General features: G+C 35.4%; 1 protein-coding gene across 1 annotated transcript; it reads right to left on the reverse strand.

The window, feature by feature from the left end:
• Positions 1-6,523: 6,523 nt before the first annotated feature.
• Positions 6,524-13,759, reverse strand: LOC140838507 (uncharacterized). The gene is made up of 8 exons (XM_073204866.1): positions 13,553-13,759; positions 12,475-12,724; positions 11,213-11,336; positions 9,976-10,316; positions 8,119-9,886; positions 7,493-7,749; positions 7,068-7,164; positions 6,524-6,839 (listed from the first exon to the last, which is right to left on the reverse strand). The coding sequence occupies exons 1-7, from the start codon at positions 13,648-13,650 to the stop codon at positions 7,093-7,095; spliced, it is 2,910 nt and encodes a 969-aa protein (XP_073060967.1). The 5' UTR covers positions 13,651-13,759; the 3' UTR covers positions 6,524-6,839; positions 7,068-7,092.
• Between the last annotated feature and the right edge of the window lie 610 nt (positions 13,760-14,369).

Raw genomic sequence — 14,369 nt, forward strand, 5'->3', positions numbered from 1 at the left:
TCACAAAATAGATTAGTATCTGATAATCAAGCTGAAATCAAAACTAACACAAATTTGAATACAAAGTATGTGTGTATTATAATTTTGAAATTACTGTAAGAGTTTAGTTTTAATTAATAAAATATATATATATATATATATATATATATATATATATATTGTTGAAAATAAATTATTTGAATATGGAAAAGTAATTGTTGAATATTTGAATGTTGAAAATAAGAGTTGTAAAATTAGAAATTTGTGTGTAATGATGTAGGTAATGATGTATTTTATTTTTTGGATTATGTGTAATGAAACTCTATAAATAGATCTCTCATTTGTGAAAAAAAAACACAATTGAGTAGAGAGAAAAATATTATAAAGTGTGTAGTTTGGTAAATTTTGAGAGTTTGAGATTTTTACTTTTTACCATAAATTTTTACTTTTTCACAACACGTTATCAGCACGAAGCTCTAAAAGTCCTACATACTTTTCCAAGTTCCAAACAGAAGAAAAAAGTAACAAAAGTAATAATATTTATTTTACTCTTATTTATTTATTGTGTATTTATTTAATATATAATATAATGTTATTATTAGAAATAATAAAAATAAATTTTTCAAAAACTTGTTATAAATCCTGGGAGGATGTTAAGACGACATCCCACACTCCCGGTAAGGAGTACGACAAGTATAAAAGCCTACAAGATTTTTAAATAAAATAAATTATGACACTTTATTATAATAATGTGATATGATATACATAATTATTTAAACATGTCTAATATTATATACATCATATTATTACCATAAAATTATAGAAATACATACATTTATTTTTTGTACACCAACGGTCATAAACGGCAACAAACGACAAGTTTTTGCCCTATAAATATCATCTCACAAACACATTCAATCACTCCAACTTTCTCTTCTTCTCTAAAAATTATTTTTCATCAAATTTTTCGAAGAAAAAAGAATATGGCCTTCTCAAGGATATTTTTAATTATTTTGGTTATCATACTCACGAGTCTTGTATTTATCGGAGAATATCATCCTCGTGCGTTTTCTTTATTTCTACAAATACTTGTACTTGTTGTTTATCCGTTACTTTGTATTGCAATATTTATTAATTAATAAAATGCATCGTAATTTTTTTAGTACCACCATGTCAAATTTAACAAAGCTCGAATTTGTTGCGCTCGACATCACGGGAAAGAATTATATGCCGTTGACTCTAGATGTAGAAATGCATCTTGAGTCATTGGGTCTAAGCGAGACCATTAAAGAAAATGGCATATGCACGTCACAAGAAAAGACAAGAGCCATGATATTTTTGCGTCGACATCTCGACGATGGATTGAAATGTGAATATCTGACTGAAAAAAATCCCATGGCTTTGTGAAAGTGATTAAAAGAAAGATTCGAACATATAAGAGAAGTTATACTTCCGACCGCCCGGGATGAATGTAATACATTGAGATTCCATGACTTTAAAAAAGTCAGTGATTACAATTCGGCGATGTATAGAATGATCTCGCAATTAAAATTTTGTGGACATGAGGTCACAGAATCTGAGATGCTTGAAAAAACATTTTCCACGTTTCATGCATTAAATATTACTCTATAGCAACAATATAGAGTATGTGGATTCGCGAGATATTCTGAACTCATCGCCTGTCTTCTTATGGCGGAAAAAAACAACGAGCTATTAATGAGAAATCATCAGTCCCGACCCACTGGATCAACAGCATTTCCAGAAGTAAATGCTGTAAGTAAAAATGAATTTAAACCTGGAAACCAAAATCAATTTCAAAGACAAGGTTTTGGTCGAGGTCGAGGTCGTGGACGTGGACGTGGAATTGGTCGTGGTCGTGGACGCGGCCGTGGTTTTGAAAATAATAGAGATAGTTATTTTTATAACTCATCTCAAAAGAGCGTCCCAAACCATCCACTGAAAAGACATCATGAGAATACAAGTGTTAATGAGAATCACTCAAAAAGATATGAAAGTTCTTGTTACAGATGTGGTACTCCAGGACATTGGTCCAAAGTTTGTCGATCCCCTGAGCACCTTTGTAAACTTTATAAAGAATCATTAAAGGGGAAAGAAAAGTAGACCAACTTCACTGAACGCAGTGACCGTTTGAGTGATTCAACTCATTTTGATGCTGGTGATTTTATGAATGATTTCTCTGGAAATGATCAATATGTTGGTGGGATAGAAATGAACAATATTGATGCTGCAGATTTTCTCAACGATTTATCTGAAAATGAACAATATAATGGTAGAATATAAATGTACAATAATTTATTTTTCATGTATTCATAGAATAATGTTTTATTGTATAATTATGATATGTGTTATATTTAAATATATATTACCAGTAATTTATTTCATTGCATATTTTTTTGAAGTTCAAATATGGAAAATGCTATGAGCAAAGCTGAAGTTTGCATACTCGATAGTGGTACAACGCACACTATCCTACGAGATAAAAGATATTTCTTGGAACTAAAACCAACAAAAACAACGGTGAATACAATATCAGGTCCTGTTGACTTGATTAAAGGATGTGGTAAAGCACAATTTTTGTTACCTAATGGTACAAAATTTTTGATCAATGATGCTTTATATTTACCACAATCGAAAAGAAATTTGTTGAGTTTTAATGATATATATTCTCATGGGTATGATACTCAAACAATGAATGAAGGGAATGAGAAATATATGTGTCTTATCACATATAAATCAATGAAGAAATATGTGATTGAAAAACTACCAATGCTCCCTACTGGATTGCATTATACACATATAAGTCCCATTGAATCAAACATGATAGTTGATAATTCTTCGATATTAACCAATTGACATGATCGATTGGAACATCCTGGTTCAACAATGATGCGAAAAATTATAGAAAATACACATGGTCATCCACTGAAAGACCAGAAGATCTTTCAGAATAATAAGTTTCAATGTAAAGCATGTTTTCTTGGAAAACTTATTATAAGACCATCACCAGTCAAAATCCAAACTGAATCACCAATGTTTCTTGAACGTATTCAGGATGATATTTGTGGACCAATCCATCCACCCTGTGGACCACTCAGATACTTTATGGTATTGATTGATGCCTCCAGCAGATAGTCGCATGTATGTTTATTGTCAACTCGAAATGTTGCATTTGCAAGATTACTTGCTCAAATAATAAAATTGAGGAATCAGTTTCCCGATTATACAATCAAGAAAATTAGACTTGATAATGCTGGTGAATTTACTTCTCAGACTTTCAATGATTATTGTATGTCTATGGGAATCATTGTTGAGCATCATGTTGCTCATGTACATACACAGAATGGATTGGCTGAATCATTGATTAAACGTCTGCAAATGATTGCTAGACCAATGATTATGAAAACAAAGCTCCTTATTTCTATATGGGGGCATGCAATTTTACATGCTGCTTCATTAATTCGCATCAGACCAAGTGCATATCATAAATACTCCCCATTACAGCTTGCATTTGGTAAAGAACCAGACATTTCTCATCTGAGAATTTTTGGATGTATGATGTATGTGCCTATTGCACCACCACAACGAAAGAAAATGGGACCTCAAAGAAAGGTTGGAATTTATATCGGTTATGATAGTCCATCAATCATTCGATATCTTGAACCTCAGACAGGCGACGTGTTCACAGCACGTTTTGCTGATTGTCATTTTAATGAGGAAATCTTCCCAATGTTAGGGGGAGAACAGAAACATACCAAAAAGGAAATTACATGGTATGTATCATCATTGTTACATCTGGATCCAAGAACAAAACAATGTGAAAAAGATGTACAACAAATTGTACACTTGCAAAGAATAGCAAATCAAATACCAGATGCATTTGCAGACACAAAAAGGGGGGTAACTAAATCATATATACATGCTGCAAATGCCCCTGCTCGAATTGAAATTCCAAAGAAACAAATGGAAGATACTCATGATGTCATTAAACGCCTAAAGCGTGGAAGGCCAGTCGGTTCCAAGGATAAAAATCCTCGAAAAAGAAAATCCATAGAGAAACACGATGATCACAAAATAAAGAATGATGTTTCTGAAGAAACACATAATGATCACAAAATAGAGAATGGTGTTCCTGAAGAAACACATGATGATGAAAATGTTCTGTCAGAACCACAAACTGACGAGAATCATGAAATCTCTATCAATTACATTAATACTGGAAAAATATGGAACCAAAAAGATATAGATGAAATTGATGATATATTTTCTTATAATGTGGCAATCGACATCATAAATGATAACGAAGATAATGAACCAAAATATTTTGGTGACTGTAAAAATCGGCAGGATTGGATAAAATAGAAAGATGCCATCCAGGTTGAATTAGATTCGCTAAATAAACGTAATGTTTTTGGACCTATAGTCCTTACACCTGAAGGTGTAAAACCTGTTGGATACAAATGGGTTTTTATTCGAAAGCGAAATGAGAAAAATGAAATAGTAAGATATAAAGCTATACTTGTTGCACAAGGTTTTTCTCAAAGGCCTGGAATTGATTATGAAGAAACGTATTCTCCTGTGATGGATGCAATTACGTTTCGGTATTTGATTAGCTTGGCGGTATATGAAAATTTAGAAATGCGCCTTATGGATGTTGTTACATCTTACTTATATGGATCACTTGATAGTAATATATATATGAAATTCCCTGAAGGATTTAAGATGCCTGAAGCACAAAGTTCAAAACCCAGAGAATGTTATTCTGTGAAATTACAAAGATCATTATATGTGATAAAGCAATCAGGTCGAATGTGGTACAATCGACTAAGTGATCACTTGATGAAAAAGAGATATGTAAATAATTCAATATGCCCTTGTGTTTTTATTAAGAAAACAATATCCGGATGCGTAATTATTGATGTATATGTTGATGATTTAAACATCATTGGAACGAATAAAGAAATTCAAGAAGTTGTGTCATACTTGAAGGAAGAATTTGAAATGAAGGATCTTGAAAAAACCAAGTATTGTCTGGGTTTACAAATTGAACAAAAAGAGTATGGAATGTTTGTTCACCAAACAAATTATACAGAAAAGATCCTTAAACGTTTTAATATGGATAAATCAAATCCTTTAAGTACTCCAATGGTTGTTAGATCATTAAACATAGAAAAAGATCCATTCCGTCCATGTGAAGATGATGAAGATATTCTTGGTCCAGAAGTACCTTATCTAAGTGTCATCGGTGCCCTTATGTACCTTACAAATTGTACAAGGCCTGATTTATCTTTTGCCGTGAATCTGTTGGCAAGATTTAGCACATATCCAACAAAGAGAGACTAGAACGGAATTAAACATATATTCCGTTATCTACGAGGAACGACAGACTTGGGACTTTTGTATTCAAAAGATGCTAATCCAAGTATAATTGGTTATGCTGATGCTGGATACTTATCTGATCCACACAAGGCACGTTCCCAAACTGGATATGTATTTACTCGTGGAGGCACTGCAATATCTTGGCGTTCACAGAAACAAACGATCATAACAACTTCATCAAATCATGTCGAGATTATTGCACTACATGAAGCAAGTCGTGAATGTGTGTGGTTAAAATCAATGACCCAACATATCCAAATTTCATGCGGATTATCATTCGATGAGAAGCCTGTGATACTATATGAAGATAATGCTGCATGTGTTGCTCAAATGAAAGAAGGATACATAAAAAGCGACAGAACTAAACATATTCCTCCTAAGTTCTTCGCATTCACCAAGGAGCTAGAGAAGAATAAATGTATTGATGTTCGTCACATTCAATCAAGTGAAAACTCATCAGATCTCTTCACAAAGGCACTTCCTACGTCAATATTCAGAAAGCACATATATAATATTGGGATGCGCAATCTACGAAATTTGTGAAGAATTGTTTATGTCAACATCAGGGGGAGTTTACGTGACTGCACTCTTTTTCCCTTACTATGGTTTTTATCCCAATGGGTTTTTCCAAGTAAGGTTTTTAACGAGGTAGTACAAAACACATAATGAAGACATCATCGTATCATGATCATCATCACAAGGGGGAGTGTTGAAAATAAATGATTTGAATATGGAAAAGTAATAGTTGAATATTTGAATGTTGAAAATAAGAGTTGTAAAATTAGAAATTTGTGTGTGATGATGTAGGTAATGATGTATTTTATTTTTTTGATTATGTGTAATGAAACTCTATAAATAGATCTCTCATTTGTGAAAAAAAAAACACAATTGAATAGAGAGAAAAATATTATAAAGTGTGTAATTTGATAAATTTTGAGAGTTTGAGATTTTTACTTTTTACCATAAATTTTTACTTTTTCACAACATATATAAATATATAATCAATTTTTAGCTCAAAATTAATTTTTTGAGCTAATAGATGGAAGTTTCAGAAAAATGCTTGATTTGTAAAAACAATATCGAGCCTACAATTGTCATAAAAATTACATTTTTATAAAAGAACATAAAAAAATACGGACAGCGAAACTACAGCAAAAAAATATCTTCATATTTTAAATAAAATCGTACAAATACTTGGGGATTGAAACCAGGAGTCTTGGATTACAGTTCACAAAAACAAGTGGCATGTCTCTCCCTAGTTGAAGAATACACCAAACTTTTATTGACAAAGCTCCAGAATCAAAAGAAAATAAGCAATTGAGATGGGGTGAGGGACAAGGGTCCCTTGTATCTGAAACAAATAACAGTTGATCAAATCTTGGTTTCGACTGAAGAAAAAACCACGAAAGCAACAGATAACTTCTAGACGTCACGAGCTCCGATTGATGTCTGATAATCACTAACTGCAAGCACGTAAAAATTATATTCATCATGCTTCTCTACAAATTAAATGCAACAAATATTTGATGTACAGTTGTGGCACTAGTTACCTTGCAATGCAACGGCAGACAAAAGAAAAGGTAAAATTAAGGCAAAAGAGAGGATGGTTAGTGGATTATTTAAGAAAATAATTCGGTTTTTTTTTATCTAGTTTTTTTCACTGAGTAGTTATTCAGTGACGAGGATGTTACCAAGTTCTGCATCTTTGATCCAAATTCATTTTTTGCCACGGTTCTTGCTGAGAGACTGGGGAGCCAAGAGTTTCCGACCAGGAGCTAGATGGTCATCCTGCAAGTTGTGCCTGGTGATCAAGTAGTTTCCCACAAATACGAGGATGATGACATATAGAAAGGCCTGGTTAAGACAGACTCGACAGTATATATAATTTTCAGAATCCAGTTTTAAAAGGCTAAAAAATCGAATCATTAATGCAGGCAAATGAAGAACGTGGAGTAAATAACATGAAGAGAGAGACCCCAGATAAGTATGGTGTATGCAAATTTCTATTTTCACATCCTATCATTTTGAGAAATAGATATGTAATTTCTCGAAATTTTTACAGGTCCTATAAATAGATGGGGAACAGCAAGCAGACCAAAAAGAGGATTTTTCAAACCTTATACATGGAAGCCGCTGATTCTGACTCCACTGTTTGGACCGGAATGTTTCCCTGTGCTTGGAAAGCATCCAAAGCGTCTAAAGTCAGCTGCCAACCACAAAGCGCTAAAGAACCAGCGGTGGAACTAGAGCCGCTACTGCTACCACACCCTGCTGCTGCAACATTACCGTTCACCCAAGGACAGAAGTAATTATGATGCTTAATTGGATCGAATTCAATGGCTTCATCATAGTTACTTTCGCCATTGGGAGGCCCTAACAACAATCCAAATTAACAAAACACCTCGTTACTAAGGTTGAACTACTACAGATATAAAGGTTCCTAAAATTAGCATGATAATATGAAAAGTAAGCAAATGATAACTGAAGCATATGAAGAATTGGCTTTAGCGCAACCATTCACAAGCATGATGCAGAAGATCGGGATCATACACCAAACACAGCACAGAGTATCCAGAAAGTGGAACCCACCACCAGCAATCACTTTTTTTAAAAAAAGTAAAAATTGGCTGCCTTAAAACGTGAAGATAATTGATTCTATTATCAACAGAATCCTACAAAAATCAGATCAATATATTACACAGGCAGCAGTTAAGCTCATTCATCAAAAGCTTCACAACATACCCGTCCCACTTGCAACCAAATAGCCAGATTCAACATATCCACCATCATCAGTTGTTTTGGCAGCCTGGGTAACTTCTTCCTTGGATAATTCAAACCCAGAGCATAAAATGGCATTGCAAGAAACAGAAGGATGGGGACTGTTCTGATGGGGAGTGGCCCTCATGCTACTGGTCTTTTCACCACTCTCAACAGATTCTGCCTTGGCCGAGCCAATGATTTTGGAGCCACTATCCGCCCTTCCTATAGATCGAGACATCAGATCCTGACTATCACCATGAGGATCCTCGCGATCCATTTCCTCAGGTACAAAATCACCCATTACCCCGGGATCTGGAGCAAATTCCCCTGTCTGACCCTGGGCATCTGTTATCTCAGCAACAGGTTCTACATCAGCAACAATGCTATCAATTCGGTAGACAGAAGCTTCCGTTCCATGAATTTCAGCTTCATGGCTAGCGCCCATTCCAACACTTCCTCCACTAATTCCAAAGCTGGGACCATCTCTCCCTTGTGCAGTAGCAGTATCTGCATTCACGACTTCTTCTTCGTTCGTGCTGCTAACAACCATTTCACCAGCACTTCTTACAACAGCTGGGCAAGTACTCTGCTGTGCTTGATTACTGTAGTTCAATTCAGATGTCTCAAGGGGATCTGTGTTCTTGGCCGTAGATGTAGAAGGTAAATGTATGTCGTCAAAGTCTCCTGGAAAGTTTTCAACACTTTCCATAGAATCATTATCTGCACTGTGATAGATAGTGTCCATAGCAATAACAGAGGAGGCACGTGTTGAATCTCTAGTGGATGGATTACCAATTACCTGATTGTGTCCAAGGTCAAAAAATTCATCTTTAGGAGCATAATCACCTAAATCAAAACCAAACAACTGGCTAGGACCAGCACCAGAAGAAACTTTAGTGTATGATGACATGCGGGGCTCAATGATATCAGAGCCACGAGAACGCTTTGAAGGGCCAGCAGAGTACTGTTTACCATCATCGACTTCATCACCATCACGGTCAATGACAGTCCCTTCGATGCTATCTGCCTGTTGCATAAATAATGGTGGAATGTCAACTGTGCTACCACCTTCATCTAAGTTCCGCTTGCGAGAACTGGGACCGCGTGATTCATATGAGGCAGCACGATCTCCAACCTCACTGCTAGAGGGCTGACTGATCAATAAATCTCTGCCTATATGCACATCTTGGTATTGATTAGACATAACGGCCATGTTCAACTGTGAAGATGACACCGCAGCTGATATAGTGAGATTCAGATCCACTCCGATATTTGACAATGATTTTCCTTCATCAGTTTCAGCCTCATCAGGGTCCTCTGCATGCTCTTTTCCGGTACCATCTGCAGCAACCCATCCACTAATGCCACTTGCTGCACTTATTCCACGCGTCAGTATCATCTTCTTGCTGGTTTCAGGAACCTCAATATTATTGGGAACATAACAAGCAGGGCGTGAGACAGTGCGGAAGTCCCAGATTCTAATTGTTGCACCACATAAGCTACAATCCAACAAAGGGGATCTTGATACACCTTTAAACTTGTTAACAGTCATTTCATTTATTTTGTTATCCTTTTTAGAGGAAGAACATAATGCTTTTTTTCCACGGCCAGGATCGCGAGGAGGACCGCGATATTTTGATGGACCAATTGAGTATCCATTTCTATCTGACTGAGCAGAATGTTCTTCACAATCCTGAACATTTGGAAGCCACCTCGGCTCCCATCCACACAGGCTTATCAACTTCTGAGCCTACAATATTAGCATAACGTCAATCAAAAGCTATTCGTCGGGAAGAGCTTATAAAAAAAATTAACCCTAAAACTCCATTCATTAATTACTCGAGTGTATGTGAAAAAATCTTCTCTGGAGTTGTCAGCTCCTAATAAAATCTCCAACTTAATGCCAGATTCACTGCCTGAAAACAGGGAGTGAGCCATTAAACGATCAATTTCAGGGCCCCTTGATGCCTGCATTCGCACAATCGCAGATACAGCCACAACCGGAAGTGAGGTAAACTGGAGTAATCCATCACAACGGTCCTTGTAACCACCAATAAGTGCTGATGGTGGAGTTGGAGGGAACTGCACTAAACTATCTGCACAGCAGTTTCCTATCCATGGACAAGTAACTCTATGCCCTTCATCAAGTTTCTTGGCAAATTCTTCCCCAGCTCCACCAGCTACCACAGAAGACAGAAAGATGAGAGTAGAGCAGTGAGTAATTACAGCAACAAAAAAATCTTGTGTCTGCTAAAAGAAGCAACAGATGTCTACTAAAGGGTAAAGATGATGATGAATTGCTAAGAAATATAACGAGCAACACAGAACGAGAATATCCTTGATTAATATGATTCATATGATAACAAAACTTGGGTGGAAGATATAAACATAAAAGTCCATCCCTTATCCTCACAGTACTTTTGTAGACCACTGGAATCTTGAAACTATGTTATAAAGGGAAACTCAAAGAAATTCGATGTTACAAACCAAAAGGCAAGCCAATTTGGTGCAAAAAATCTAAAAATCTTCAAGACAACCATCACCAGACAATGTCCGACATTTCAGGAATTATACATAAATACAGCTAATGATTACCAGAAAATTTAGGCTTAAATACATTTATGTTGCTACGCCCATATGAACTTCCTCCATGATGATTGTTTGACTGGTTCGAAACCCTTAGAGTCGGTTATACATCTAAGAGAATAATCACAGAAAACTGATTCCCAAAATTGTGAGAATAGTTTTAGCCAAGAACTTGCACAATAAATCATCAAATATCACGTAGATCAAATACTTCTCCTTTTTCCTCCTTCCTTTTGTCGGAGGACTTATGAATTTTCAATATATATAAAGTAATTGGACTTGGCAGATATATGTTCAATATCTAATAAGTAATATAACTTCTATGATTCAGATTGAGATCATCAAATTGTAGAAAACTTTCTCAAATGAATCCTCGGACGTCGTAATATACTTGAACCTGGTCTACTACCAACAACAGAGTCTGAATAACAATCTTAAATCTTGCATATTTGAGGCATCTATATAGTAAAAAACTAACAGCATGAATCACCTTGAGAAGGAGTCCAGGTTGCTGATGAAACAAACTTCAAAATTGCACCACAAGATTCGCATTCAATTTTATCAACTCCTGCATTCACCCAGCCTCTTCGGGCGCAGTCCAGAGAACCAGCAGCCTGAATCAAGGTTGATAAAAAAAAAAATTCAGGGATAAAAAACGGAACACAGAAAAAATAGGCTAGCATAAAGGAACACTATACGTGGAGAAGACCACGTCAAAATGGAATTTAATGGGAGAGTGCTAATTTTCCATCTGTCCCTGTAATTTTTAATCTGCTAAGTTCACTAGAAATTAGTATCTTCGTGTGCCCCAAACACAAGGACAGTTGAACTACACGTGTAGATCATCCTACTTCCAAAGTAATATTTTCTGCAAGCCTAACAGAACTAGAAACGTATCTGATGTTTTCCTCATTGACCAAGACAAAATCACTTGATTTTCCACATCCTAACAAATATCCTCACTAGATTCGGACCAAAACCACCAATCTATTCCCACTTCGAATCTCTCTTTTGAGACCACATAGTTTCCAACTTACACAAATGAAACAATATGCTGAGGAAACAATACTTGTCAAATCATTCTGGCATATAATTGGTGATTTCTTATACTCATTACATGGATCCTATGGTTGTATCCAAAATTGTGCCTAGTTCAACTTATCTAAAAGGTAAACAATCACCCCCTCAACAATGTAGTAATGTAAATAAGGATAAATGTTGGAAATTCTATCACATTAGGATCGTTATAATTAATTATGACGATCCTAACTGTGTTAGAATTGTTATTTGATTTGTTTCAGTTTACAGTCATGCATCACAGCCTGTGTAAAAATTTATCTCTTTTATCGTTTACAAATCAATAATATATATTTCTGAATCTCCAAGTTTCACAAATAATAAATATGAAGTGAGAAGGGAAAAACAGTAAGTAGCTTATGCTTAGAAGCCACAATTGTGCCGAGTTCAACTCATCTGTAAGGTAAGAATTCGTCATCTTGACAATATAATTATGTAAATAAGAAGAAATTTGGAAAACTTTGACATGTTAGGTTTGTTGTAATTAATTACAATTATAGTCTGTATCAAAGTTTACTTAATCAAATAATGCACGTTTCTAAATGCAATTTCACAAATAAGAAATATTAAATGAAAAGGGCAAAACACGGTCAATTGACAGTATGAGAAGTATGAGAAAAAGACCAGGACTTTTAATATGCCAACCACAACATAGCGAAGCAAGCAAGTGAGAACCTTAGGCTTTCCAAACCAATTAGAAGGTTTGAATGTCGACAGGCGCCTTAGTAGATCACCCCTTTCCCAGGGCCTGCAGGAAGGCTGCGAAGAACCAAGAGCAGAACCACCAGCACTCGTGCTCAAAGATGTGTACATGCGCTGTGAACCTGCACGAGAAAGGGATCCCCCTTTCGAATTCTGCCCTTGATCAAACCAGTCTGTGCTTCCAGCATTGATTGGAACAGCAGGAGATGATGCCCCAGCGGAACTGATTAAAGAAAATAGCAAAACATATATTAATTAATGATGAAGAAAAACCATAGTCAATTCGAGAAAGCTAGTAGCTTGCACTCAAACTATTCAATAAATGCAATCTTAACGAGAATATATAGCCAAATTCATCTCCTCCTTTTTCAACAATTCACCATCAATCTCCCCAACACGGTCAGATCAGGGCTTTAGGCAAAGAACCCACTCCTTCACCAAATAACTGAGGAGCAAAGCTTCTCAACAAACTATGAGCAAACTTTGAAAACTCATTCCAAATGCGTGTCAAAGTTTGTCTTAGTTAAAGCATAACTAAAAATGACAACAAAGCCACACCTGATCGTTTTAAGAAATCATGAAACTTGAAATATCACCATATGCAATTAACTTCAATCTCCGTTTTGACATTAAAAGTTACCCATTTAAGAGATCCTGGACACAAGTTGAGGAAAGGGTAAAAAGAAATGAAAAATTCCTCTCAGACTACAAGGTTTTATCTTAAGAGTCGACCAAATGGAATTCATGTTAGCTTTAATTGTTCAGAATAATCGAAAACCAAAAAGCTGAATTTGTATCAAAACGCAAAAAAACCCCATATCAAACTAAATCAATCCAAAGATCACCAAGAAACTCCACACACAAGCAAAAAGCTCATGCTCTAAAACCACAAATCTTCAAAATAGAACGGAAAAAACATCTAAACAGACAACTCAATCACCTTCTCAAACTTAATTGATCACTCACTACTTTCTGAAGAAAAAAAAAACCCACAAAGCGTGATAAACACTGGGAGCAGAAAGGGCGTGCGAGGGCAGTCAAGTAAATTCACCTGGCGGCGGGAGTCGGAGTAGGGGGAGGAGATCTGGGCGGCAACAGCGGGTCACCGGTGGAGCTTATAGCCTCGTCCTTCATGATGTCCCTGTGCATACGTATATGCAGCGAATTTTGTGTGTGTCCTCTTTCCACTTCGGTTACGTACCGCGAGAAAGAGACCGAGCCGAGAGCAGAGTGTAGTGAGATTCATGTGCATCTAAAATTAAACACTGGAAATTATATATTATCATATTATATGCATTTTGTTGTTTATTGATTTTTATTATATAATAACAACACATAACAAATAATTTTATGTTTTGAATATAGATATATTGTATTTATAAAATGAGCAGGATTGTAAGACGATCTCATGAATTTTTATTTGTGAGACGAGTTAATCATACCGATATTCAAAATAAAGTAATACTTTTTAATGGATGAGCCAAATAAGAAATCGTGAGACCGTCTCACATAAGTTTTTGTCTTATAAAATAAAGTTTCAAGTTTGAGACATCTCGATTTCTATTCGAATTTTTGTGTATATATGAACATTCTCTAAATTATGAATACAAAAAATCTAATTCAATCAGATATTTTTTTTTTACGTTAAAAGTATTATTTTTGGATTGCTAAAGACTTACTTAACAATAAATATGTTTGGAAAAATCGATCATTGTACCAATAAAAGTGCGGAATTATATTTAACTGATGGCTAAGTTTTGGCAAGGAATATATGTTTCTTTCAAACATTTTTGCGTTTGTGTAATATTGTACAAAGGGTGTATTTGTATTATTTGCAATCTTCCCCTCATGGGTATAATTTCCTAAAA

The sequence above is a fragment of the Primulina eburnea genome, chromosome 8 (assembly GCF_022965805.1).
Source record: "Primulina eburnea isolate SZY01 chromosome 8, ASM2296580v1, whole genome shotgun sequence".
Taxonomy (NCBI): domain Eukaryota; kingdom Viridiplantae; phylum Streptophyta; class Magnoliopsida; order Lamiales; family Gesneriaceae; genus Primulina; species Primulina eburnea.